Source organism: Silurus aristotelis, assembly GCF_946808225.1.
Source record: "Silurus aristotelis genome assembly, chromosome: 19".
NCBI classification, from domain to species: Eukaryota; Metazoa; Chordata; class Actinopteri; order Siluriformes; family Siluridae; genus Silurus; species Silurus aristotelis.
In genome coordinates this window covers 2,858,955-2,884,560 of record NC_139592.1, presented here as the reverse complement: position 1 = coordinate 2,884,560, position 25,606 = coordinate 2,858,955, and the positions used below count along the sequence as shown (strand labels likewise).

At 38.2% G+C, this 25,606-nt stretch overlaps 1 protein-coding gene across 3 annotated transcripts in view; it reads left to right on the top strand.

Annotated features, from left to right (window-relative positions):
• The first annotated feature begins 6,059 nt into the window (after nucleotides 1–6,059).
• The window catches only part of LOC310714862 (cadherin-like protein 26), a 25,799-nt gene continuing 6,252 nt past the window's right edge, over nucleotides 6,060–25,606 (top strand). For 2 of the 3 annotated variants that reach the window (XR_014530157.1, XM_083520874.1), the window contains exons 1-14: nucleotides 6,060–6,158; nucleotides 11,037–11,096; nucleotides 11,223–11,318; nucleotides 12,246–12,401; nucleotides 12,583–12,727; nucleotides 13,413–13,594; nucleotides 14,759–14,887; nucleotides 15,927–16,112; nucleotides 16,542–16,822; nucleotides 17,590–17,732; nucleotides 18,271–18,501; nucleotides 18,621–18,839; nucleotides 21,115–21,236; nucleotides 24,882–24,923. Coding sequence is in view for 2 of the 3 variants with exons in the window: in XM_083520874.1 (XP_083377000.1) it covers nucleotides 6,123–6,158; nucleotides 11,037–11,096; nucleotides 11,223–11,318; nucleotides 12,246–12,401; nucleotides 12,583–12,727; nucleotides 13,413–13,594; nucleotides 14,759–14,887; nucleotides 15,927–16,112; nucleotides 16,542–16,822; nucleotides 17,590–17,732; nucleotides 18,271–18,501; nucleotides 18,621–18,839; nucleotides 21,115–21,236; nucleotides 24,882–24,923 (2,028 nt within the window). In the remaining variant the exon portion in view is untranslated. The remainder of the gene's footprint in view (nucleotides 6,159–11,036; nucleotides 11,097–11,222; nucleotides 11,319–12,245; nucleotides 12,402–12,582; nucleotides 12,728–13,412; nucleotides 13,595–14,758; nucleotides 14,888–15,926; nucleotides 16,113–16,541; nucleotides 16,823–17,589; nucleotides 17,733–18,270; nucleotides 18,502–18,620; nucleotides 18,840–21,114; nucleotides 21,237–24,881; nucleotides 24,924–25,606) is intronic. The other variant, XM_083520875.1, reaches the window with a different exon arrangement.

Below are 25,606 nucleotides of genomic sequence, written 5' to 3'. Positions count from 1 at the left end.
TTCTTGATGTAATTTTTTTGTATTTTTTTTTTTTTGCATAAGAGAGAATTCAACTACTTTTGAGTGAGTTACTGTAGAATAATAGTTATTGTGATTTATACTTTTTAGCAATTGTCAAATGGTACACAAGAACAAATAACATATAAACATAGCTAAATAATTGCTATTGCTGTAAGCATTATTTCTTATATATATATATATATATATATATATATATATATATATATATATATATATATATATATATATATATATATATATATATATATATATTTTATATATATATATATATTTTTTTTTTATTTTATTTTTTTTATTTTTTTTTTTTAGTATGTCAGGAAAGAAACCAACATATTATATAACAGTCCACTTTTTTTTTTTTTTTTGACAAAAATACATAATGAAGCCTAATCGGTTTCAATATCGAAAAAAATAAAATAAAATAAAATAAAAAAATAAAAAAATAAATAATAATAATAATAAGAATAATAATACTCCAGAAGAGCTTTGGCAGATTCTCCAAACATATCAGGCAATTATTTATTTATTTATTTATTTATTTATTTATTTATTTATTTTTTTTTTAAATAAAATCACACAAAATGTATTAGATTCGAAAATCCAGCACCAAAGGATTGCAGAATATTGAACTTTTTTAGATGTATTTAATTGAATTTATTACTGCTTTTATTGCTGCTTTTAATGTTTTTTTTTTATGTTCGATTTCATTATTTTGAAATAATGAATTCTGTTCAGCATTTCTCTAAAATAAATATCTTGCCCAGTACTAATAAATTGCCTGTAAATATCATATAGCAGCCTTTTTTTTTTTTCCAATTTTATGCCCAGTACAAATGCACCAGGTTTAACAAATCAGTTGAATTTTGTTTGTTAGTTTTAATTGGTCGGTTCATCGGTTGATTGCTTTGTTTATTTCGGGTTTCTTAATAAAAGATCATTAAAATCCAGGCAAGAAAATAATGACAGATCTTTTTATTGCTTTATTTGTCCAATTTCAACAAATTTAAATATGTGTGTAAGACTTAAATAAAAAGAAATAAATTCCCAGAAACAGTTAAAGTTTTAATTGAAATTCATGTGCAGGGCGTGTACACTGATGTAAACCAATAATGTGGCCAGGACACATTCTGGTCGGTTTATATTTTATTGTGGAGTGTTGAATGGCAGACTTTGACATTAAATTATAGAAGGAGAAAACAGTTCTGTGGAAATGGGTGGAGTCTTCTGGATTTGCTTTTTATTTCCTCTTTAGAGACAACGTGCCAAAAGGTGTTTACGTGCACTCCAGCACAGCCGTGTGCCCATGTCAACTCTACACTGTTTACCCCTTACACAATAAAGCTAATATTTTTACAACATAATTACGCACTTTAAATACATAGTGCCTACAAGCTTTGTTAATTATCCATTGTAACTGTATGTAGCATTCAGTATCGCATAAATTATAGCAGCTATAAAAAGTTTATATACTATACTAATCTTACAGAATATTTATCATAATATTCTGAATATATACATAAAAGAGTATCTGTGAGCGTGAGAGGGAAAGTTTATAGGACTGTGGTGAGACCTGAGATGTTGTATGGTTTAGAGACAGTGGCATTGAGTAAAAGACAGGAGGTGGAGCTGGAGGTAGCAGAGCTGAAGATGTTGAAGTTTTCGTTGGGAGTGACGACGATGGACAGCATTAGAAATGAGTTTATTAGAGGGACGTTTTGGAGACAAGGTGAGGGAGGTGAGATTGAGATGGTTTGGACATGTGCAGAGGAGGGACATGGGGTATATCAGTAGGAAAATGCTGAGGATGGAGACACCAGGAAGGAGGAAAAGAGGGAAACCAAGGAGGAGGTTTATGGATGTGGTGAGGGAAGACATGCAGGTAGTTGGTTTAAAAAGGCAGATATAGAGGACAGGGGGGTATGGAGACGGATGACCCACTGTAGCGACCCCTAATGGAAGAAGCCGAAAGAAGAAGAAGACATGTACATTACAACAAAATTATTTATTTGCATATCAGAGCACAGGGTCAGCCATGATTCAGCACCCCTGGAGTGCAGAGGGTTGAAAATCTTGCTGAGAGACCTGAGAGTTGTAGTTTGGCAATACCAGGGCTTGAAACGCCAACCTTCCGGGCAGTAATCCAGAGCTCTAACCACTGAGCTACCACTTCTTCTTATTTAGTTAGAAACTGAGTGCTTGAAGGTTAAAAGTCTTGCTCTAAGGCTCAGCAGTTGCATCTTGGCGGTGCAGTGAGTCAAACTCACAACCTTCAGATTAGGAGTTTTAATACTTCAAACTATAAAGATGTTAAAGAACCCAACATAAAAATTTTTTATTTTGAACATAACATTTCGACTTTTTTAACACCCTCGCCATTTAACCACCAGGAATATTCTCACAGCAACGTTTCAACATTTTATTATGTTAACTTTGAATTATTCAACATTTAAACCTTAACAGTTTACGAACATTTCGATGTTCAACAATTACATGTGCTGATGACCTTCAAACTTCTAGTTGCTTTGTTCTACTCATTTTTGTCTGTAGCTTGAAAAAGTTCGAAAATAATATTGATCCACACCTTTCTATTGTTAATTAATCTCTCTAACCGAGCTGCATTTCTTTCTTTTGAAGCCATTGTACAGTCTTGGCAAGTATTTTTCGAAATGATTTATGGGTGTAGAAAGCATGTCCACTTTAGTTCCTGGTAACTGACGTTCCTGTTAAATCACGTTTTAGATTTATGGCCTTTAAGATAAAAAAAAAAAGTTTAGAACGCCAAATATATTTATTGATTAATAACAAAGTTCACTGGAAGTCTTTGGTAAAGGTGCAGTCTAAATTAGAGTTATCTGGTGAGCTTTTTGGTATGGAAGGCCAAAGAGGCCATGCATTCTAATATATTTTTCTTTCTTGTTTTCTTAAAATAACAAAAGTTGTTTTCTTGTGATCACAACATAATTATTTTGGTGATAACTAAAGTTTTCATGTTATCAAAAGTAAATTTTCTTGTGATCTCGACACAAAAATTGTTTTTTTCGTGATCTCAACATGAGTTGTTTTCTCCTTATCACTACCTATGACAACTAGTAAGGACTTATCATTTCTCAAAACAGTTGCTAGGAAACATGTATTGTTGGTGTTAAAAGTCCATATTAGCTGCAGGAAATGATAAACTTTGATCGAGATTTCAGACACCAACACATACACCATGATATGCACCAGAAACATTCACAAGTTGCAAGATTTTTTTCATGATACAATTACGTCTAGAGGAATAGAAGTACTTTTAGAAGGACTTTTAGAAGTCTTTGATACAGTCATCAGACTTCCCCGTGAGTCTTGGAATTTTCTAACTTATGATGTTAGATCAAAATCACATAAAAATTAAGTTTTATATATATATATATATATATAATTTTGTCATAATGAAAAAAAAACAACTTTTGTTATGTTGAGTAGCAGAAAAAAGCAGTTGTATAAAAACAGGAACTCAACTGTTTGCCAAGAGTCAATGTGGATCTCCTCCCAATCACCTACATCATGAGTCAAAATTTTCCAAGACTTTCAAGGAAGTGTAATGACAGTATCAAAGACTTGGGAAAGGGAAAAAAATGTGGACTAGTGACTGATGATTAGCAGCAAGTTCTCAATAACAACTACAATGGAAGCAGCAGTTGAATGTTTCACTATGAAACGAAGCTGGTTTTGATCTGGTTATTCAGAATGACACAGCGAAACTGGTGATAGTAAAGAAAATGGTCAGGGATTTTAACAATAGAAAAGGGAAATAATGATCTTGTATCCAGAGTAGGTTTCTTTAGAATAGGAATAACATTTGATGTCATAATTGCAGTTGTTACATGCCCAGATGTTAATAAGACTCTGAATAAAATAAAAATTAGGAGGTCTTGTGAAATTGTCTGTATGGGATACACACAGGTGGTGGAATTGAAGACAAGCCCCAGGTTCTGTTAATAAAGGAGAATAACTATGTCCATGATTAAAGACTCGTTCCAAGTGATGGATTGGCAGATTTGACCAATCTTTTAGTTAAAGATGGAGCAATGTTATCAGCAGCTATGGAGAGAAGTCCAGGAGAATGCAATGGGTTTAAAATTGAAGAAAAAAGTAAAGGCCTTCAGTGGATGTTGAGGTTTCACATCTTTCATTGGTCATCGACTTTCCACAAAATATGTAAAGCTTGCACTATAATTTCCAGAAGATTCCAACTTTCCAGTTTAAAAGAAGGTCTGATCAGCCATCCTAGGTCAAGACTACAAAGAGAAGTGGAAGCTAAGTGAATAAATTAGACTTCTGACTAGAAAGACATTCATTTAAATCCCAGCATCACCAGACTGCCATTGCTATGCCTTAAACGAGACTCAACCCTCAATTTCTTAGTTGTATAAATGCAGTAGGACTGGAGAAGGTTAGAAAACTGGAGCTTTCTCAGAAAATAGGTTGAATATTAAAATATGTGCAGCTTAGTGATACAGGGGCTTAAACCCCAGACTTTCCAATCACTAACCCAGTGCCTTATCCATTGAAAGAGTGCTGTCAGTTGGGAGTGTCCAGTTCTTTATGAAAGTTTCTTTTGTATGGGGGATTATATGACCTGAAAGGGCAACATGAATCATGGACATGTTGAGACAATGCAAGAAACCTGAAGCTCCGTTTACAAGACAAAGGCAATTCTGTACCTCCCCATCAGTTTCTTCTGATTGTTGACAGTTTGTTTCCCCAAACATTCAGCTGGAACACTTTGCCATGCCTCTTGTAAAACCTGCCAAAGATGTTCTTCACTAGTTGGAGTTTGCGATCCAGTTTCTTGTGATCCAGCTCATCCCAGAGCAGTTTAATCGGATTTAGGTGCAGTGACTGTTAGATAACATTCTAGACGACTGTTTGCTCTCGAAATATCCGTCAATTCGGCTTTTTTTCTTGTTGTACGGTGAAGTCAGTTCCAATGAGCCGCAATCCAGACGGAACTCTATGGTGTAATGATAAAGTATGAAATGGTTGCCATGTTGGTTCCTTTTACTTTCCATAATCAATCTCCAAACATCCCTCCTCCAAAACAACCCAAAACTATTAAGCTTCCACCTAAATGTTCGACTGTGGGGGTGGGGAAGTCTAATCAGATCTTCTCTCCTGTTCTCCACAAGTTCTTCTGTTATAGCTGTTAGATGTCCAATTTGGACTCCAAATAACTTTTTTCCAGTCAGTCACTGTCTATTTCTTGTGTGTTTTTGCCTTTTTCCATTGCATATAAACAAAGGGAACAAGAGTCAAAAACAACAAAGACTAGATGTTTAAAAACTGGATAGATAGATAGATAGATAGATAGATAGATAGATAGATAGATAGATAGATAGATAGATAGATAGATAGATAGATAGATAGATAGATAGATAGATAGATAGATAGATAGATAGATAGATAGATAGATAGATAGATGGATGCATGGTTAAATAAATTGGCTTCTATCTGTGTGTAATTAGCATGGTTATTTTTAAACACTGTGTCCCTCACACTAGAATGAAATAGATACCAAACCCAGAGCGCCTGGAGCAATCTTGGCTGCACAGAAGTAAACGCACTCTGGTTAAAAGGAACTATTATAAATAATTATGTAAATAAATAAAAGGTCCAATACAAGCTCTTCAAAGCCTTCCTCCAGTGTTTGCATTTCGTGACACACACACACACCAGGGTATGACAAAGAGTGTAAAAAAAAACTATTGTGGTTTTTAACATCTGTTTTTAAAGTATAGGTTCTCTATCTATAAGTCCACTATCAAATGTGGATGGTCCAGGTGTAAAAAAAAAAAAAAAAAAACAGACAGGCAGACATCCATTAGTGTATAAACTCTACTCTAACACAATGCGCATGTTAGACGAGTTTCCTCAGCGTGACAACATGACAATTTTTTCAGGTTAATTGACATTGCAGGATGCAAGTTTATTTCCTCCCTCCATCACATCCTAACCACACCTATGACAGAGGGTTTAATTATGGGCATCTACCCCACACAGTACACAAACACTGCACTGGTGAGATTGGGCGCATTAACACAGCATCTTGTACAAGCTTCACGATGAGAAGAGCGATCATTTTTCTTCTGCTTCTGGCTGTGAGTAGGAATCGTTTTGTTTAAGGTTTAAGTAGAGATTAAGCTAATTTACATTAAATTTAGCTGTACTTCACACCCAGTATATATATATATATATATATATATATATATATATATATACTGGTTGTGAAGTACAGCTAAATTTAATGTAAATTAGCTTAATATATATATATATTATTTATTATTTTTTTATATTTATATAATTTTTTATATATATATATTATTTATTATTTTTTTATTATAATTCTTTATGTATATACATTTTTTTATATAATTTTTTTTATTGTCTGCCTATTCAATGAAAATGTAAAAATGAGGCAAACCTTAAAACGTAAACTGAAGGATTGTGCCGTGGCTTTTGCCAGCTAGTAATTTATTAGACTTGGAATAACTGCATAACTTGATCAGTGTGTGTAAGAAAATACAGAGTTTTTTTTCCCTCTTTACACTGGCTATTTTCACCTACTGCATTTGTTCAACATTTTCCTTACAGATTTAAAAAAAATAATAATTTCTACATCACTTTGGTTAAATATCTTATTTATTTATTTAATTTAATATTTGTCTGTTTTGGAAATCGAAAGTATGTAATTGGTCGGAGTACCATAACAGTAATCTGACCGGCTTTGTCTCTAATTCCTATGAACTCTGCTTCACTGAAACATTATTGTTATTCCACCTTAACCTTTAGCCTGGAGTTGACTGGTGCACATGTTTTGTACATTTATTGTCCTCCAGAAGGTTTGGAACGGCATATTTTTATTAAAATATAAATATGAGATGACCGTTTTGAATTTTAGCTTTCGTTACATCTGGATGTCTGAAACAGCTTAGAACACGGCACCGTGGTTTTCGGACTGTCCAATCCGTTGATTTACTACGACGCTGCCAGGATGTTCCCATCGTGTGAGATGCCTTGCTCTCGCAAGTTCCACCATCCACTCGCGAACCACCGCTCGCGCACTGTACTGTAAAGTTTATACGTACTGTAGTGTAAACTGCTCTATTTTGCTAAATGATGTACTGTAATTTATATTGTTAACACATTACAGTGCACTACCCCCTAGTGAGCTTCATTCTTTAAGACTCCTGGGTAGGCCAGACCGTGTATCGACATCCAATATATTTTCACTACAATGGGGTAAAAGGAGCACATCTCCATCGTAAGACAGGAAATACCCGAATATAGACCTCAGACCATTTACACATACATTTCACCAACATTTGAAACAAGCTGCAGTAAAAGCCCTGAAAAACTATTTCAATTGATTTTTGTTTGTAGAACACTTTCAGCAATAGATAATAGTCTCAAAACAGCTTTTAAATGAATGTATTAAGTTCAGTGCATATATGTGTGTGTGTGTGTGTGTGTGTGTGTGTGTGTGTGTGTGTGTGTGTGTGTGTGTGTGTGTGTGTGTGTGTGTGTGTGTGTGTGTGTGTGTATGCATGTGTAACTGCTTTTTTCACACACTGCCTTCATCAAACCGCTGCTGGTTTTTTTTGTCTGTCATTGTTTTCTATAATAAATGGACATTTGGTGATGAGGATGAGGTTCCTCCTAATTTGATTGAATGGGTTTCACTGTAAATGATCAGACAGAATGGGTCTGTGATCTCCTGTGATCATTCTGCTGCTCCATCATGAGTTCCATCATTAATAAAGACTAGTGAGCTTATTCCAGAAGCATGCAAACTGAAGCCATGACAATTCCCCGACCATGTTTTACAACTAGGATGCTTTGGATCATGAGCAAATCCTTTCCTTTCTTTACACTTTGGTCTTTGCATTCCTTTAGTCGTGATTAATCCGGTTCCAGAAGTTTTGTTGCTCATCTTTGTGAATTCAATCCAGCCTGATTGTATCTTCTATTTTTCTGCATATATCTTCCTCAAATGTTGGATTGTAATAGCTTCATCCCTGCTCTGTGGGGGTTCTTGGTGATGATACTACTGACTGCTGTTTTGAGTTGTTATTCATGGTTTTAATAGTGTTTGTCCTTTCTGTTTTCCATTTCTATTGATTTCTGGTTGTTAATGCACTCGTTTCTTTTTGAGACAGTTTAAAATCTTTCTCTCTCTCCTCAGATTTGTTTGGAGCGATTTATCACTCATTGCTAAGCATTTTTACCTCGTTTCCTTTTCACTCACTTTTGAGCATTCCGCCATTTCAATACTTTGTGACCTTCACTTAAAGTACTAATTATCATGTCACATAGAATGACAGAATAAGCAAAACAAGGAGAAAAAATTTAAATTATGTCATCAAAAAGGCGACGAGCTCAAACGTGTATGAGTATTTCAGACAAAACATCTACAATTTTTCGGGTCGAGCCCCTCCTGAAAAGTGTCTCCGTTTACAATGAGCAGTATAAAAGGTGGTCAGAAATTTGCATGGCTTTTCAGAATGTCACATGGACACCCTTTTGCCTGAGGGCTTGTGCCATGGTTTAGAGTTCCAACGAAAGCGTTTATTATTTATTATTGCAGCGTAAATACTTACAAGGAAGTCAAGCAGGAATGAAGACAAGAAGCCTTGAGGGCTAAACAAAAGCTACTGTATATATACTCTGCCGGTTTCGAACCGCAAGTAGTTTCTTAGGGTTAATGGCAGTAAAAAAGACTCACAAACACGGATTGTATGAACTATAAAATCTCCAGTGTACCTAATTACATTGATTAAATAAACATTTTTAACATTATGCAATAAATGACAATCCAACGTATTATTCCAAAAACATGCCCAAGCTCCAGGTCTTTATTACTAGGCTGTTCCAGGAACAGATCTATTTATAATGATGTCCTGTGCCACTTATATAATTGTAATTACACATATGGTATGTTGATTCTATTTATTTAATTAAATTCTTTCAATTGCACTTGAACTCATTAACATTATAAAATGGTTATCCAGAAAAGGTGCAGGGGATGGGGGGAGGGTGTGTGTGTGTGTGTGTGTGTGTGTGTGTGTGTGTGTGTGTGTGTGTGTGTGTGTGTGTGTGTGTGTGTGTGTGTGTGATGAATAGGGTGAATACAGTGGGGCCACCAATTTAAAAAAGATGAGAGAGGCCTGTAATTCATGAGAGACAAAATGAGAAAAAAAATCCAGAAAATCACATTGTCTGATTTTTAAAGAATTTATTTGCAAATTATGGTGGAAAATAAGTATTTGGTCAATAACAAAAGTTCATCTCAATACTTTGTTATACACCCTTTGTTGGCAATGACAGGGATCAAACGTTTTCTGTAAGTCTCCGCAAGGTTTGTACACACTGTTGCTGGTAGTTTGGCCCATTCCTCCATGCAGATCTCCTCTAGAGCTGTGATGTTTTGGGGCTGTTGCTAGGCAACACGGTTTTTAAACTCCCTCCAAAGATTTTTTATGGGGTTGAGATCTGGAGACTGGCTAGGCCAATCCAGGACCTTGAAATGCTTCTTACGAAGCCACTCCTTGGTTGCCCGGGCGGTGTGTTTGGGATCATTGTCATGCTGAAAGACCCAGCCACGTTTCATCTTCAATGCCCTTGCTGATGGAAGGAGGTTTTCACTCAAAATCTCACAATACATGGCACCATTCATTCTTTCCTTTACACGGATCAGTTATCCTGGTCCCTTGGCAGAAAAACAGCCCCAAAGCATGATGTTTCCACCCCCATGCTTCACAGTAGGTATGGCGTTCTTTGGATGCAGCTCAGCATTTTTTCTCCTTCAAACACGACAAGTTGAGTTTGTACCAAAAAGTTCTATTTTGGTTTCATCTGACCATATGACATTCTCCCAATCCTCTTCTGGATCATCCAAATGCTCTCTAGCAAACTTCAGACGGGCCCAGACATGTCCTGGCTTAAGCAGGGGGACATGTATGGCACTGCATGATTTGAGTCCCTGGCGGGGTAGTGTGTTACTGATGGTAGCCTTTGTTACTTTGGTCTTTGATTTTTGCTCACCGTTCTTGTGATCATTTTGACCCCACGGGGTGAGATCTTGCGTGGAGCCCCAGATCAAGGGAGATTATCAGTGGTCTTGTATGTCTTCCATTTTCTAATAATTGCTCCCACAGTTGATTACTTCACACCAAGCTGCTTACCTATTGCAGATTCAGTCTTCCCAGTCTGGTGCAGGTCTACAATTTAGTTTCTGGTGTCCTTTGACAGCTCTTTAGTCTTGGCCATAGTGGAGTTTGGAGTCTGACTGTTTGAGGTTGTGGACAGGTGTCTTTTATACTGATAACAAGTTCAAACAGGTGCCATTAATACAGGGAACAAGTGGAGGACAGAGGAGCCTCTTAAAGAAGAAGCTACAGGTCTGTGAGAGCCAGAAATCTTGCTTTTTTTTGTAGGTAACCAAATACTTATTTTCCCCATAATTTGCAAATAAATTCTTTAAAAATCAGACAATGTGATTTTGGGGATTTTTTTTCTCATTTTGTCTCTCATAGTTGAAGTGTACCTATGATGAAAATTACAGGCCTCTCTCATCTTTTTAAGTGGGAGAACCTGCACAATTGGTGGCTGACCAAATACTTTTTTGCCCCACTGTATGTCTGCAATATATATATATATTATATTTAGATATTATTTATTATTATATTAGTATATCTAAATAATTATATTATATTACATAATTATCAAGTCAAGTCAAGTTTATTTGTATAGCGCTTTTCACAACAGACATTGTCTCAAAGCAGCTTTACACAAATCAACAGTTAAGGTGAATGGTGTGCATTTATCCCTGATGAGCAGCCGTGGCGACTGAATATATTGAAATATATTTATTTGAACCTATAATAGAACCTGTGACTGTACCATTAGCAGACCAGTAGTTTTAGACGTGAACATTTCAGCTCAGTATCTGCTCGTGTTCAAGTTCCCTATGTTTTCAGCAGGAGGCTCAGACTTCACTCGGCGAACCGAGAAGTCTGGAGAAGAAACAAGAGAAAAGTGTATGTATTTAATATAAAAAAATTACTTTCTTTCACCATCTTACATTCATTACAACCTTTTGAAAAAAACATGGCACTTTTTAATGTAGCGTGATTAATATTATAATAAAAATTTTTCTTTCTAAGGAGAAAGTTCTCATTCGATCCAAGAGAAGATGGGTGCTGTCTACGTTTGAACTGGATGAGGAAAGTGATGGACCTTTTCCACAATTTTTCACAGAGGTACATCTCCCTAGGGTTAGGGTTAGGGTTAGGCTCTCTCTCTCTCTCTCTCTCTCTCTCTCTCTCTCTCTCTCTCTCTATATATATATATATATATATATATATATATATATATATATATATATATATATATATATATATATATATATACATATATATATATATAAATAACGTTTAACTTTTAAACTTCATATTATATTTGATCTGATTTTACATTTATACACTATTTCCACAAGTTTTGGACACCTGGTCATAAGTTTGGTATGTGATTTTTAAACGTTGCATTCCACATTTAGTCCCAATTTGCTCTTATAATTCCCTCCACTCTTCTGGGAAGATGTTCCACTAGATTTTGAAGCGTGTTTATGGATATTTCTGTTCATCAGCACACAAGGGTGTTACGAAAGGCAGGTACTGATGTAGGTGAGGAGACCTGGGGTGCAGTCAGCGTTTACATTCATCCTAAAGATGTTTAGTAGGGATAAGATCAGAGCTCTATAGTAGGCCACTCAAGATCTTCCTCTCCAAAGCATATAAACCAGATCATCAAGGAGCTCACTTTGTGCACAGGGGCATCGCCATGCTGGAACAGGTTTGGGTTTCCAAGTTTAAGTAAATGCAAAATTTTATTATGGCGCCATCTAAAGACGTCCTGTACAATTGAGAGCATCCAGCTTTGTGGTAACAGTTTGGACAAGAACCAAATACAGCAGGAAAGGTCAGGTGTCCCAATACTTTTGGAAATGTGTGTGTGTGTGTGTGTGTGTGTGTGTGTGTGTGTGTGTGTGTGTGTGTGTGTGTGTGTGTGTGTGTGTGTATATCTGGCTGCTACACATCAGGCTGCTACACATATAATGTCAGAATTTTTGACAGTTTTACAATGAAATGCAGTGGAACTCCTCTTACTTTTGACTCTTTTGGCTCCAGTTGCACAACGATCAACACCTGAACACGTCCCACAAATTCCGCATCAGTGGCCAGGGTGTGTCCGAGGAGCCAAAGGACATTTTCTATATTAAAGAAAGCACTGGTGAAATCTTCATTCAGAATTCCATAGACCGGGAATTATACCCCATTTTAAAAGTAAGTCATTGTTATAACCTGTTTTATGTTTGTTCGGTTGGTGTTTTTTTGCCATTTTTTCCAGAATATTTATATATTCATTTTATTTTATTTAATACATTTACATATTATTTAAGACAATTTATTTTAATGTTTTTCCCCCCAATATGGCATACTGATAGTATTTTTTTTTTATAATTAGGTACAGTTTGATGTGCTGGACGACCAAAACAATTTGCTTGACAAAACATTGGCTTTCGATGTAATCATAAGAGACAAGAACGACAATCCTCCTCTTTTCACACCCAATGTTTTAAATGTAAAAATTCCAGAGAACATAAAAGAAGGTAAGAATCACTGTATATATATACAGTACAGAGCAAAAGTTTGGACACACCTTCTCATTCAAAGAGTTTTCTTTATTTTCATGACTATGAAAATTGTAGATTCACACTGAAGGCATCAAAACTATGAATGAACACATGTGGAATTATATATGGAATTATATACATAACAAAAAAGTGTGAAACAACTGAAAATATGTCATATTGTAGGTTCTTCAAAGTCGCCACCTTTTGCTTTGATTACTGCTTTGCACACTCTTGGCATTCTCTTGATGGCTACTTTGAAGAACCTACAATATGACATATTTTCAGTTCATTTTTGGTTATGTATATAATTCCATATATAATTCCACATGTGTTAATTCATAGTTTTGATGCCTTCAGTGTGACTCTACAATTTTCATAGTCATGAAAATAAAGAAAACTCTTTGAATGAGAAGGTGTGTCCAAACTTTTGGTCTGTACTGTAGATATATATATAAAATATCTTTTTTCTTTTTTCTTTTTTTTTGATTGATTGATTGATTGAAAAAAAGAAAAAACAATGCAAAGAAATACAGTTCCTTTTACCCTTTTTATCAGACTTGAGGTAAATGTGTAAATTAGGCTGGTAAATTAAAAAGAGACTTTTCAACTTTTACCTGTGTTTATATTTCCAGCTATCTAATCACCGCTCTCCCTGCATTAGGTCTGCTTCCATTTTCACTGCACGCGAGTGACAAAGACGAGTTGGACAACGACAACTCTCATATCTCTTTAAGCATCGTGTCCCAGGACCCACCACTGCCAAAGGTTTTCATCGAATCCTTCTCCGCCATACAAAACACCATCACCGCAACGTTCGCCTTCACCGGCTGCTTCGATTTCGATGTGAGTGTGACACGGTTTCAGCCACACATCCGTCCAAAAATACAACAATGTACACGTTATTGTTTCTGTTTATACTGAAACCAATTAAAAACACTACAGTCTGGAAAAGTTAGAGTTGAAGCAATTAAACATTTGGGGTGGGGGTGGTGTTCGAAAACAATTAACAGAAGTAGAATAAAGTCATTTTGGCATTTGCCATTTTTATTCCCAGTAAGTAAAGTTCGACACTTAGTTATTTAATGTTATAGAATGTCCACAGAGGTGCAAAAATAAGGTCTGCGGTATATGCGGTGCACAGGGGAGCTGCACATGGGAATCGTGTGGCCCTTAACCAACTACTGCAGGTTTTCTTCAAGGATGTCTCTGAACATTGCTGCATTTATCTTTCCCTTGATCATGACTAGTCTCCCAGTTCCTCCTGCTGGAAGCTATCCCCACAGCATAATGCTACAATCACCATGCTTCACTGTAAGGATGGTATTGGCCAGGTGATGAGCAGATGATGCTTGGCATTCAGGCCAAAAAGTTCAATCTTTGTTTCTCAGGGTTTGAGAGTCCTTCAGGTGCAAACTCCAGGCAGGCCGTAATGTGCCTTTTACTGAGGAGTGGCTTCCGTCTGGCCACTCTACTATACAGGCCTGATTGGACTTCTTCTGGAAGGACTCCACCAATCAGATAGTTGTTCTTCTGGAAGCTTCTGCTCTCTCCACAGAGAAGCGCTGGCGCTTTTTCAGAGTGACCATCGGGTTCTTGGTCACCTCCCTAACTAAGGCCCTTCTCACGCAATTGCTCAGTTTAGCCAGGCGGCTCTACTCTAGGAAGAGTGTTGGAGGTTCCAAACCTTTTCCATTTACGTATGATGGAGGCCACTGTGCTCATTGGGACCTTCGAAGCTGCAGAAACTTTTCTGTACCCTTCTCCAGGTCTGTGTTTTGATACAATCCTGTCTCAGAGGTCTACAGACAATTCCTTGGACATCATTGCTTTATTTGTGCTCTGACATTCTCTAAGCGTTCATTCCTTGGCCCTTCACCCTCTGTGCTCCAGTGGTGCTGTATCATGGCTGACCCCAGCCTTCTAACATGGCTTGGATTCGCGAAGAAAGACGTTTTTTTTTTCACGGTTCTGTGATGTTCATGTGACAGTTTGTTTTTTTCTTTTTAGAAAATAAAGACTTATCAAATCCTTGTCGAAGCACGAGATCACGGAACGCCACAACAATCATCCACTGCGACAGTTTTCCTCGTCATCACCGATTCCAACACTCACGCACCAGTTCTCACTGCTAAGAAGGTAAAGATTTGCAAATCTCTGGTACAGTAGCACTGCAATATACTGGAGTCTGATAGGCTGCGGACTGGCTGAGTGTTTTACTTTATTAGCCCATAGACAGGCTTATATAATATATATCAAAATATATCAAAGATGAGGGGCAAATGTTCAAAAATAAATGAATAAATACATTTGTGCATTATTTGGAGGCATAATTAACATGTGTAAATATTAATAGCCCTAAGATAGAGACTTGACAAGCTCCTATTGTGCAATATAATACTTTGAAGTGCATGTTTATAATGCAAATCTCCTTTAATTATATCAATAAACAATTAACTAACTATCTGAACTACAAAAAGACATTATATATACAAGAAATTGGACACCTGACTTTTTCAGCTATGTCTTTTTTTTGCCCAAACTGTTCCCACAAATTTGGAGGCACACATTTATATAGGACCTCTTTGGATGTGTACATTAGAATGAAATTTACCCATCACTTGGGTTAGGAGACTCAACCCTGTTTCAGCATTACAATGACCCTGAAAGCAAGCTTCATGAAGATATGCTCAACAAGAGCTGGAATGGAAGATCTCCTGCTATAGAGCTCCAACACCACTGAACACCTTTGGGGTGAATGTGAATACTGACACCCCCAGGCCTCCTCATCTTCTCACCTTCTCGCCTACATCAGTACCTGAATTTACCAACACCCTTGTAGCTGAATAAGCACAAATCTCCAAACAAATTGGGTGGAACATCTTCCCAGAATAGTGGAGGGTTATTATAAGAGGTGATGGGGGCTGAAAGTTAGTTGGTATATTGACAAACGACATACCAATCTTATGGTCAGTTGTCCACAAACTTTTGTCTATGTAGTATATTCAAAATGATGCATCTGTTTTCTTTTAATCCCACTGTTTTTTTTTTTTTTAAAGAATGACATCACCACATTGGATACAGTATGATTGCCAAGAAAGTTGGTTATAATAATATATAGAGATAAAAGACAAACAATTCTGTATTAACTCAATTACCATCCACAACTTTTGTCCAGCACAATGCTCAGGTTATGGAGATGGAAACCAATAAGGAAATTCTGAGGATTCCTGTTGAAGATCAGGACACGCCAAATACTCCAGGATCCAATGCAGTGTTCACTATTCTGAAGGGAAATGAGGATGGAAACTACAAGATTGAGACAGACCCAGTAACCAACGAAGGAGTGCTGAGTGTCATTAAGGTAGATGAAAGAAATAGGTGTTCTTAGGTATCCGTGTTGGAGAAGTATGAATATGAACATACTATAAAGCAGAATTATGTACTTTTATACCTTAGAAGAAATCCTAGTTTAGTTTTTTGCATATTGTACTGTTCATGTTTGGGTCTTTTTTATTTGGGTATGAACACATTTGTTCATCACTGATTCGCACAAGAAATGTGTTTCAAGAAAATCATCAACTGATATTATACACAAACATGTTCAACTTTTTACCCTTTTAAACATTTGGCTTTCTGGTCCTTTATGGATCATATGAATAATTACAAAGAACATCAGCATTACCAAAACATTTAGTGAATCTCCTTCAGCTTCTTTTCTAGAAAAAAAACAATTAAGGAGCTCTGTGAGGAGGAGATTCAATACATGGATCTGTATGTTCTTGTTCCACAGGGAAAGGATTATGAGAGAACGACTCTAGCCGAGCTGGAAATCGGTGTGGAGAATGAAGAGCCGTTGTTTGTATGCAATAATTGGAAGCCGATCAGTCCAGTACCAAAAGATGTAAAAGTTGGCGGCACTGCTAAAATCGCCGTCAAAATTGTTGATGTGAACGACCCCCCCGTGTTTAAGAATAATATTCAGAAGGTTTTCAAGGTTGAGGAAGAAGATCCAGGGGAAGTGTTGTACATGCCCATAGTGACAGATGAGGATTCAGACCCAAATAAAATCAGGTAATTATCTATCTATCTATCTATCTATCTATCTATCTATCTATCTATCTATCTATCTATCTATCTATCTATCTATCTATCTATCTATCTATCTATCTATCTCTCTATCTCTCTATCTCTCTATCTCTCTATCTATCTATCTACACACCTTGATTAGGCCTAACAGTATGACATTGTAACATTATGAGTATATTGAATAATTGGGACTGGGATTTATTAAGCAGCAAGTGAATATTTTGTCCTCAAAGTTGATGTTATAGAAAACTGGGCGTGCGTAAGGATTTGAGTGAGTTTGATGAGGGCCAAATTGTGACGTCCACACGACTGGGTCAGAGCGTCTCCAAAACTGCAGCTCTTGTGGGCTGTTCCTGGTCTGCAGTGGTCAGTATCTGTTAAAAGTGCTCCAACGAAGGAACAGTGGTGAACCGGGGACAGGGTCGTGGGTGGCCGAGGCTCATTGATGCAGGTGGGAAACGAAGGCTGGTTCGTGTGGTCCGATCCAACAGACAAACTCCTGTAACTTAAAATGCTGAAAAAGTTCATGCTTTTAATGATCGATGGGTCATAATTGTTTTTGAAGCGACACGGGGGCCAACAAAATATTAGGCAGGTGGTCATTAAGTTATGCCTGATCAGTATATTTACATATGTATATTTATATACTGTATAAACACACACACACACTCACACACACACACACACACACACATAAAATACTATCCAAAAGCTGTTTTTTGATCCAACAAAATAACTGTGTGTGCATCAAGGTATGAGCTAGTAGAAGATCCGGCTAATTGGATGTCTATGGACCCAAAGACAGGCAGTATTTCCCTGGATAAGAAGATGGACCGGGAGTCACCGTATGTCCGCAACAGCACCTACACTGTTGTGATGCGAGCAATTGATGATGGTACGCTCTCCTACCGTAGACTTCCATCATTTTACGTTCGATTGGAATCTATAGGTTGACTCTGCAAACACATAAACCTTAAACAAATAGGAAATTGCTGTTATTTTGAAGTGTAATTATTGATATATTGATGCATTTTGTAAACAAATGTGTATGTGCTGTAATATTAATGAAAGGCATAATAGTCATATGCAGAGTATTTGTATCTTCAAAAACTTGCTCCCAATTCCACCTTACTTAATATGGCCAGATTGGGTTCCTGTCTACTACACTAAGCAAGTGCGTTAAGGTTCTTGTGTAAGAACTCTAGTGTCCTGCAGAAAGCCCTGTCCTCAACCGCATTGAACACCTTTGCAATGATTTAAATCATCAAGAGTGGAATTGATTAAAACAGAAAAGAGGAATTAAATCTGGAATGGGATGTTCAACAAGTGCATATGGGTATGATAGTCAGATGTCCACAAACACTACCAACTACCAAACTAATTATGTCCACTTGCTGTTCTCTTTATGTCTCTGTCATTGTTTGGTGTCTCAGGGGAGCCTCCTGCCACAGGTACAGGAACTCTGGTGATTCGTCTAAGTGATAAGAATGATAATACACCACATCTGGTCTCCAAAACGTTAGTGATGTGCGGGAACAAAGTTGACCAGGTGAAAGTGACTGCCGAGGATTCGGACGTGTTTCCGTTTAGTGGACCTTTCACCTTTACATTTGGCAAAGAAGATCAGGAGCTGATGAGCCAGTGGAAGCTTGACACAAACATAAGTAAGCATAGCGAACAACTTGTTTTAAAATTCTAGGATCTAAATATTGACCACATTGTTTTCTTTTATTGCCTGGATGTCCTCTGTATTTGTAAAAAAAAAAACTAATTTCTGTTACAGATTCTGAAACTTTTTTGATTTGCCGGAAGCCTCTGCCATATTTGAACTACACAGTTCCACTGAAGATTGTGGATCTACAAGGGGGAGTAGGATACGACGACTTGCATGTGGTGTTGTGTGACTGCGGTGAAGGAGACGGGTGCTTGCTATCTTCTCAAACTTCCAGGCTCCAAGTAGCAGCCATAGTAGTTATACTGGGAGCGATACTGTTGATGACTGGTGAGTCTTTCATATATATATATGGAAATATTCCGTCCCACTTTCTCTTTTATCAATGTTATGTTGCCACCTGATACTACAATCATTCAAAATGCTTTTCTTTCTCATTAATCTGCATTTCATAATAACAAAGTGAAAACAGACATCTACAAATTTCTGTAAAAAAAAAACAACCAAACAAACAAAAAAATCACATAAGTATTTAGGCGTATTTACTCAGTACTTAGTTGAAGCCCCTTTGGCAGTAATTACAGCCTCAAGTCTTTTCTGTGTATGGCGCAACAAGCTTTACACACCTGGACTGGGGGATTTTCTGCCTTTCTTATGGCAAATCCTCTCAAGCTGTTGGATGTTGACCGTCAGCGGACAGCTACTTTTAGGTCTCCCCAGAGATGTTCAATACGGTTGAAGTCAGGGTGAGTGGTAGCTCAGTGGTTAAGGCTCTGGGTTACAAATTAGAAGGTCAGTCGGTTCAAGCCCTTTTATCACCATGCTGCCACTCCTGGGCTCTTGAGCAAGGCACTTAACCTTCCAGGGGCACCGCATCATGGCTGACCCAAGCTTCCACACAAGAATTTCTCTGTGCTATAATGTAAATGTGACAAATAAAGGCTATTCTATTCTATTCTATTCTATTCTATTCTATTCTATTCTATTCTATTCTATTCTATTATAAAAAGTGCTCTGGCTTGGCCACTCTAGGATTTTTTTCTTCAGAAATTGTCCCTAAGCCATACTGTGTTGTTGTTGGGGTGTGTTTAGGGTTGTTGTCATGTGGGAAGATAAACATTTGGCCCAGTCTGAGGTCCTGAGCTTTTAGGACTTAATTGAGGTTATCTCTGTACTTTGCTTCATTCAGGTTTCCTTAAACCTGACCAGCTGCCCAGTCCCTACTGCAAAAAAACACCACCACAGCATGATGCTGCCACCATCATGCTTCACTTTTTGGATGGTTTTAGGCAAGTGATGGTCGGTGCCTGGTTTCCTCTGGACATAGCATATAGATTTGAAACCAGTTAAATCTTGGTTTTATCAGACCAGAAAATCTTGTTGAAAGGCCTGTAGGGCTTCCATGGGTTTTGCACTGAAGAGAGGCTTCCGCCTAGATATCTCTGCTATAAAGCCCAGCTATATGGATGGTTGCAGCGATGGTTGTTCATCTATTTTTAAAGTACAGTTTGTCTGCAAATGAAATCTACACAGTCTCTCCATTACCCTAGATGAGGGGTGTCCAAGCTATTTTCCTATACTGCCTTACTTTTAATGCATCTTATTCCTAAAAATCAATCAAATGCAGGTAAATTACGTTTGATAGTTGAACATGTTTGAAGGAAAAAAGTCTCCATCAGAGCTCTCCATTAGTAGATTTCCATTTTATTTTTTACAAAAAGATTGGCAGGTAATTCTCTCAGTGACAGCCTCAGATTGGCACGTCTCTTTAGTTCTGCCATTTCTGGTGACCCTGAGCAAATATGTTCTTCGATTGCTTGCCTTGTGGAGGTGCTGCCTTGTTAAAGACAGTAGGTCCACCTAGTGTTGAAACTCAGAAGTCTTCTTCTTCCTCTTCTTTCGGTTGCTCCCATTAGGGGTCGCCGCAGTGGATCATCCGTCTCCATACTACTCTGTCCTATAAACTTTCCCTTTCACTCTCACAGATACTTTTCTATCACAAATCACTCTTGCTATCATTCTTCTCCACCCACTTCACCCTGCCTGAACTTTTCTTTACTTCTCTAGAAGATAGACTATTATATTTTTAGACTTTGATATGGGCCAATTAAAAATGGATAGTGGGCTGTAGTTTGGATACCCCTGCCCTAGATGTAGTCAAACACCAGAGATATTTATCTTTAAATATCTTTGTTAAAAAATAGGATTTGATCTACTGATTTACCATAAATAAATATCTAAATGACTGCCCTTTTTTTTCAAAACTTTAAACCAGGATTAGCCATGATACTGCACCTCTGAAGCACAGAAGGTTAAGGACATTGCTCAAGGGCCAAAGAGTGGCAGTTTGGCAATACCAGGGCTTGAACCCCCAACCTTCCAATCAGTAACCCAGTGCCTTAGCCACTGTACCATGTACAGTTTTATTTTTAAACTACTGCATGGTTAGAAAAGTTATAAATGGTAGGCAGCCTCGTGAAAGTGCAAAATGGGATAGACTGATACTGTAGCTCTACATTCCACACTGATCTGACTCATCGTTTCTTAATAACTCATTTATATAAAGAGGCAATTATTTACAGAACATTTTTTTAATTTTTTTTAGTGCTGCTTTGCTTTATTTTCGTCTGCGAAAAAAAGAAGAAACAATTCACAGGATATGAAGATGATGAAAATATCCAAAGACTGATGAAATTTAATGAGGAAGGACAAGGTTTTTTTGACAAGGTGTGTGCAATACAGTCGTACATACATGGTTATATGGTTTATTAGAGCAATTATCTACACCTGAGTGTCTATATTTATGTTATCACTGGGAGGCCAATAGCATATATATTTGTTTTTTTTATTAAGTTATTATATTGGATAATTCTGGACTAAGACAAAAATGTCTAGCTGTAATAAATATATGTTATATACAGTAGAAATGAAAATAAAAATGGTAGTAATATCAGTGGTAGTCGTTTTACTCTTTCAACATTTTAGTGGGGCAATTAATATGTGCAGTAAGTACAAAGAGATAACCCAGCCATTAGGGGGGCACAAGCCAGTGTACTCTTAGTGCCGGTCCCAAGCCCGGGTAAATGGGGAGGGTTGCGTTAGGAAGGGCATCCAGCGTAAAACATGTGCCAAATCAAATATGCGGATCACAAATGAGAATTTCATACCGGATCGGTCGAGGCCCGGGTTAACAACGACCGCCACAGGTATCGTTAGCCGACAGGGTACCGGTGGAAATTGGGCTACTGTTGGCCGAAGGAGGAGAAGGAGAGGAGGAAGGCGTCTACAGAGACGGCAGGAAAAGGAGCAGTGTAGGAGAGTAGAGGTTTGGGTTGGTACTTTAAATGTTGGTACTATGACAGGTAAAGGGAAAGAGATAGCTGATATGATGGAGAGGAGAAAGGTAGATGTGTTGTGTGTTCAGGAGACCAAGTGGAAAGGGAGTAAGGCCAGGAACATTGGAGGTGGGTTTAAACTGTTTTATCATGGTGTGGATGGGAAGAGAAATGGTGTAGGGGTGATTCTGAAGGAAGCGTACAGTAAGAGTGTAGTGGAGGTGAAGAGAGTTTCTGATAGGGATGATGATAAATGTCATCAGTGCCTATGCTCCACAAGTTGGCTGTGAGATGGAGGAGAAAGAAAGATTCTGGAGTGAATTAGATGAATTGGTAGATGGTGTACCTAGGAAAGAACGATTGGTGATTGGGGCAGACTTTAATGGGCATGTAGGTGAAGGGAACAGAGGTGATGAGGAGGTGATGAGTAGGTATGGTTTTAAGGAGAGGAATGTGGAAGGGCAGATGGTGGTAGATTTTGCTAAAAGGATGGAAATGGCAGTGGTGAACACGTATTTTAAGAAGAAGGAGGATCATAGGGTGACGTATAAGAGTGGAGGAAGGTGCACACAGGTGGATTATCTTCTGTGTAGGAGATGCAACCTGAAGGAGATTGGAGACTGTAAGGTGTTGGCGGGGGACAGAGTAGCTAGACAGCATCGGATGGTGGTCTGTAGGATGGTTTTGGAGGTGAAGAAGAAGAGGAGGAAAGTAAGGTTTGAAAGAAGAATAAGATGGTGGAAACTGAAGGAGGAAGAGTGTAGTGTGAGGTTCAGGGAAGAGGTCAGACAGGGGCTTGGTGGTGGTGAAGAGGTGCCGGATGATTGGGCAACTACTGCAGGAGTGATGAGGGAGGCAGCTAGAAAAGTACTTGGTGTGACATCTGGAAATAGAAAGCAAGACAAGGAGACGTGGTGGTGGAATAAGGAAGTGCAGGAGAGCATTAGGGGAAAGAGATTGGCAAAACAGAAGTGGGATCGACAGAGTGATGAGAAGAGTAGGCAGGAGTACAAGGAGATGCGGCAGCAGGTTAAAAGGGATGTGGCGAAAGCCAAGGAAAAGGCATATGAGGAACTGTATAAGAGGTTGGACACTAAGGAAGGAGAAAAGGATTTATACCGATTGGCCAAGCAGAGGGACCGAGCTGGGAAGGATGTACTGCAAGTTAGAGCAATAAAGGATGGAGAGGGAAATGTGTTGACTAGTGAGGAGAGTGTGTTGAGAAGATGGAGGGAGTATTTTGAGCAGCTGATGAATGAGGAAAATCAGAGAGAGAGAAGGTTGGAGGATGTGGAGTTGGTGAAGCAGGATGTAGATAGGATTAGTAAGGAGGAAGTGAGAGCAGCGATTAAGAGGATGAAGAATGGAAAGTCGGTTGGACCAGATGACATACCGGTAGAAGCGTGGAGATGTTTAGGAGAGATGGCAGTGGAGTTTTTAACCAGATTGTTTAACAGGATTCTGGAAGGGGAGAGGATGCCTGAGGAATGGAGAAGGAGTGTGCTGGTACCGATCTTTAAGCATAAGGGAGATGTGCAGACCTGCAGTAACTACAGGGGAATTAAGTTGATCAGTCACACCATGAAGTTATGGGAAAGAGTAGTGGAAGCCAGGCTGAAAGAAGAGGTGACCATCTGTGAGCAACAGTATGGTTTCATGCCGAGGAAGAGCACCACAGATGCCTTTCTTTGCTTTGAGGATGTTGATGGAGAAGTATAGAGAAGGACAGAAGGAGCTGCATTGTGTATTTGTGGATTTAGAGAAAGCGTACGACAGGGTGCCGAGAGAGGAGTTGTGGTATTGTATGAGGAAGTCAGGTGTGTCAGAGAAGTATGTGAGGGTGGTGCAGGACATGTATGAGGACAGTGTGACGGCAGTAAAGTGTGCAGTAGGTACGACAGACTGGTTCAGGGTGAAGGTTGGACTGCATCAAGGATCGGCCCTGAGCCCTTTCCTGTTTGCAGTGGTGATGGACAGGTTGACGGACGAGGTCAGACAGGAGTCTCCCTGGACTATGATGTTTGCAGATGATATTGTGATTTGTAGTGAGAGTAGAGAGCAGGTTGAGAAGAGCCTGGAGAGGTGGAGATATGCGCTGGAGAGAAGGGGAATGAAAGTCAGTAGGAGTAAGACAGAGTACATGTGTGTGAATGAGAGGGAGGGCAGTGGAGTGATGCGGTTGCAGGGAGAAGAGGTGGAAAAGGTGGAGGAGTTCAGGTACCTGGGGTCAACAGTGCAAAGTAATGGAGAGTGTGTTAGGGAAGTAAAGAAAAGAGTGCAGGCAGGGTTGAGTGGGTGGAGAAGAGTGACAGGAGTGATTTGTGATAGTAGGGTATCTGCAAGAATAAAAGGGAAAGTTTATAGGACTGTGGTGAGACCTGCGATGTTGTATGGATTAGAGACAGTGGCATTGAGTAAAAAACAGGAGGTGGAGCTGGAGGTAGCAGAGCTGAAGATGTTGAGGTTTTCGTTGGGAGTGACGAGGATGGACAAGATTAGAAATGAGTTTATTAGAGGGACAGCACATGTAGGATGTTTTGGTGACAAGGTGAGGGAGGCAAGATTGAGATGGTTTGGACATGTGCAGAGAAGGGACATGAATATATTGGTAGAAAAATGCTGAAGATGGAGCCACCAGGTAGGAGGAAAAGAGGAAGGCCAAGGAGGAGGTTCATGGATGTGGTGAGGGAAGACATGCAGGTAGTTGGTGTAAAAGAGGCAGATATAGAGGACAGGGTGGTATGGAGACGGATGATCCGCTGTGGCGACCCCTAATGGGAGCAGCCGAAAGAAGAAGAAGAAGTAAGTACAAAGAGATAATCTCGTTCCTCCAGGTTTTCTAGTTTCAGGTTTTCAGGTTTTCCTACTTCCTGAAACCATACCAGTAGAATAAGTAGTTAGAAATATGTGTGAATGTGGATGGTAAAGACGCAATCTCATGAACTGGTGTTTTTTCCAGTAACCAGTGTTTTCTGGACTGATACACATCGCGTATTAATAAATTACCACAATTTACCTTTTTTTATTCTGTTTTCAGGATTTTTATGAAAAATGGGAACAACAGGTGAAACCTAAACACGTGCGTATTAATAATTCAGATTTTCCCTATTCTTTTTTAATGTATGCAAAATGATTATTCTAACTTACTCTGAATCAACACAGCTTATGCTTCCTAACCGCCTTAGACAATAAGTGTAACGAAATAATATATTCTTTCTAATAAATACTTATATATCTCAGCACGAGCACCAATAGATAAATCTAATGAAATAAAATGGTGCAATAAAGCATCACTATATTTATTTTCTCAAGTTTCTCATTTCACGCTCCAGTAACCTTCCTAAACTAGCACTAATCCATCCTAATGTATAAAACTTTACATGATGTTATCCTACTGTTAAGCATCCTTCCTGATCCTGTTCATTTCTTACCACTTAATTACATTGTTAACTTCCCAGCCACCTGATCTTAGAGACTCTCTATTCAGTTCTATTCCACACATTATGCTAACTTTACCTTGCCTACCTTCTCTACTATAACCTATGGGGGTCAGATCTTATTGAAAAATGGGTGCAAGCAAGCAGAAGCTACACCTAAAGTTGTTAAAAGCAAAGATTAATAGTTTGAACAGATGGTATTGGGTGTGTCTTCTGCTTGATTGGAATTCCAACCTCTGTCAACACCAGCAGTTAATCAATCAGATTGTAAAAAGAAAAAACACTTACGCTATTACACGCGCTACTATAATCTTATTCACCAACT